Here is a 3,244-nt window from a genome sequence, read left to right as displayed (position 1 = left end):
CCTGAGGTCCCTGCCAACCCTAATTTTCTATGATTCTATGATTTCCTTTGCTTCATTGTTTCAATGAAGTTGCTAACATTACTAGAACCTCAAAAAATTCCCAGCACTGAGAAGTTATATTTACTTACCGTCATCTAGTGTGATGTCTTGCAATCCTATTGTTTGAAAATTTAACTCTCTATCTTCAGGTTCTGGTTTGATGTTAATAGCTGCCACATCTGATGAAAATGGAGATGAATCGCATACACTGTGATGTACTAATGAAGAAGCTGCATTAAGACCTCCCAATCCTGGACTATGTGCTTGAGGAGAAAGTTGTCCAGAGTGACTTACAGATGTTGGAGGTGGCGATGGTGCAGGTCCTGAGCTAGGAGACTGATAAGGCATAGACTGTAGCTGTGGAGAAGATGGTCCAGACAGTGGTGAATGGACCAAAGGATGGGAAGTTGTTGGGGATGGTGATGAAGCAGACCCTGGGTTTGATGAATGGTATGCAGCTTGCTGCAGCTGAGAGGAAGGTTGTCCAAGGCTCCGGTTCATTGTTGAGGAGACAGAAGCTTGCCCAGTGTTTGGACAATGGTATCCCATTGACTGCAGATGAGGGGATGATGGTCCTGAATGAGCTGGGTGTGCCAAAGAATGTCCTGCTGTAGTTGAAGTTGACACTGACCCTGGATTTGAAGAATGGAACTGCATGGGTGTCAGAGGCTGGCAGCTAAGATTTATCAAATGAGGTATAGCTGCATCTTGTTGAAATGAAATAGCATCAAATCCTTGGCTAGAAGCAGAGTTCATGGGAAGACCAGATTGTCCATTATATATAACATTAGTTTGCATAGGCTGGTAAGAAGGCCTCACTGGAGGTGCCGATGTTACTTGAAAAGACTGAACCACAGCAGGAGGCAAAACACGACACTCTTCACCTGGATTGATGGTTCTACCTTGAATGTGAGACAGATGGGGAACTGCTGAGGTCACCATGGATGTATATGGCTGCTGAACAGGACACAGAAGGCTCCTGGGTGACGTAGACAGTAAACTATCATGTGGGTGCCCTGGATCTGATGAAGGCAGCTGAGTTCGGATAGAATGTAGGCCCTGAACACTACCAGTATGAGGCAGGGTCAAAGATGGAACGGCAGACAAATCCATCTCATCTCTGTGCTCTTGTTTCATTACAACTGGAAGTAGTAAAGAAAGAATTAGAATTCTAAGTTGTTTATATAAGGAATATATCCTATATTACAGGATAAAAACATGTACTCTATATTTATATTGTATTTAGGCATAACTGCCACAATTGTCTTCTTTCCACATCCTCTTCCAATTTTCTCTTATTTTCATCTATTCTTAACTTTGTGGTTCCTATCATACTGGCTCTTATATCTGTAATAATCTTTCTGTCCCCATTTGCCTAATGTTTTCCTTCAACTCTCTTCTCTCCTTTACTCATTTGATTTATTCTTCTATCCTTCGTATTGCCTTGAAAAAAAAGTAGCTTGTAGGCTGAATCTAGTAGCAACAGTTTGAAACTTTCAACTATCTCTGACCATCACTTCTCTGACAGTGTTCTGGCAAAAGTTTGATAACAAGCCCCAGTAGTAAATTTACATTTTTTAAAACTCTGCCAACACAGCTATCTTGTGACAGAAAAAATGACCGGTACATAAGTTCAGACAGAGAAGTAAAGAGCCTGCAATGCAGAGCCTGGGTTGCCAGACGTCCCTTGAGCATGCAGCGTTTTCCAGGCTTTTTTTCTAAGTGAATGTAGACAGGGATTGTCAGGGTCAGAGAAGGTAGGGGTGGGGTCTGTGCTATGCACAGAAGAGTCCTCCAGCCCTTTTTCTCCCCTGTGCTGTGTTGGAGCCTAGGTAAGGCTGGGCAGGACATATTCTTACATGTTTCCTGGCACCCAAGTGCTGCAGTGAGATTCAGGCAAGAAACAAGCCAGGAGCACTACACACCCCCTAAGTGCTTCAGTGTTGGGCTTTTCAGCCCAAAGCACTCAGGAGGCATGCTCTGTTTCCTGCTTGACTGAAACTGGCACACACTCTCTCTCCTGTGAGAGGAGAAGAAAAACAAAGCACACTGGGATTGCAGAGGTCAGCTTGGCATCTGTTGCCTGTACAGAAGTTCTATCTCCTAAGAGAGATTCTCTGAGAAACCACTTCATTTGGGGTGTTTCCAAGCTATTTTTTTCCCCAAGTGGCTACTTTTACTCTATGAGAAAAATCACAAACTTCTGTACACTCAAGGTTTCTCCAGAGAGAGCAAGAAATCTCCCTGTAGAAACTGAATGTCTGTCCAAGTCCTAAGCTTGAATCCAACCATGTTTTTAGTCTTCATACTTGTAGTTCAGAATGATCTTAAAAAGCTGTAAAGTTATACTTTTGACAGTTTAACAAAGTTATAAGTAAGGTTGTCTGATCTTGAACACATCTATTTATAGCTCAGGCCTAAGAAAGTATTACTTTGATTTGGTCTTGCAATGGTATGGTGTTCCAAGTTGTTTTGTACTGTTCCTAACTCAGATATTACCAGCACCTAGCAGCATCTTCTTGTGTAATTTAAACTGGTGACTGTGTGCTGTACAGTGTTACGCAATTGCCTAATTTAACTGCCCTTCAGCCAACTACATGAAAATGTCATGTTTTTATTAATAATTCCTGATGTTTCTAAATCTAATATAATAAAAGTCTTAGCCTGTGTGTCTGTCTGTCCATAACACTTTTGCCTAACTACACATGTGCCCACTGGCTGCACGGGGTGAGAGGCTGGGGCCGGGGACAGCTGAGCTAAAACAGGATTCCCTCTGCTGCCTCCTCCTGCAGGCGCCTCTCCGGCAGCGCCACCTCTTTGTGCAACCTCCAGTGTGGCAGCTCCCTCTGTCCCACCTCCACAGAGGCAAAAAAAAAAAAAAATGGCACGAGCACTTTACAAGAGGCAGAAACAGCTAAGAAAAGGCCTGTCAGGCCTGCCTCCTCCTCCAGCCCCTGGTGTGGTGGCTCCCTCTGTCCCACTTCCACAGAGGCAAAAAAAAAAGAATTTTTTCAAGCTCTTTACAAGTGGCAGGGCTAGCTGAGGAAAAGTGGGAGCCCCTCTGTCGTACAAGGGTTGGACCTGAAGGGGTGGGGAGCAGGGTCAGACCTGAGCTGGGGGGGGCGAGGTCAGACCTGAATGGGGGGTAAGAGGTGTGGGGTCAAATCTGAATTGAGGGGTGGCAGGGTCAGACCTGAACTGGGGG

At 44.5% G+C, this 3,244-nt stretch overlaps 1 protein-coding gene across 1 annotated transcript in view; it reads right to left on the bottom strand.

Annotated features, from left to right (window-relative positions):
* NFATC3 (nuclear factor of activated T-cells 3) overlaps window positions 1-3,244 on the bottom strand; it is a 193,219-nt gene that overhangs the window by 40,307 nt on the left and 149,668 nt on the right. The window contains exon 9 of the mRNA XM_019505292.1: window positions 129-1,181. Coding sequence (XP_019360837.1) covers window positions 129-1,181 — 1,053 coding nt within the window. The remainder of the gene's footprint in view (window positions 1-128; window positions 1,182-3,244) is intronic.

The sequence above is a fragment of the Gavialis gangeticus genome, unplaced genomic scaffold, assembly GCF_001723915.1.
Source record: "Gavialis gangeticus isolate Ggan-Ray unplaced genomic scaffold, GavGan_comp1, whole genome shotgun sequence".
In the NCBI taxonomy this organism is placed as follows: Eukaryota; Metazoa; Chordata; order Crocodylia; family Gavialidae; genus Gavialis; species Gavialis gangeticus.
This window is presented reverse-complemented; position numbering and strand designations above follow the sequence as displayed.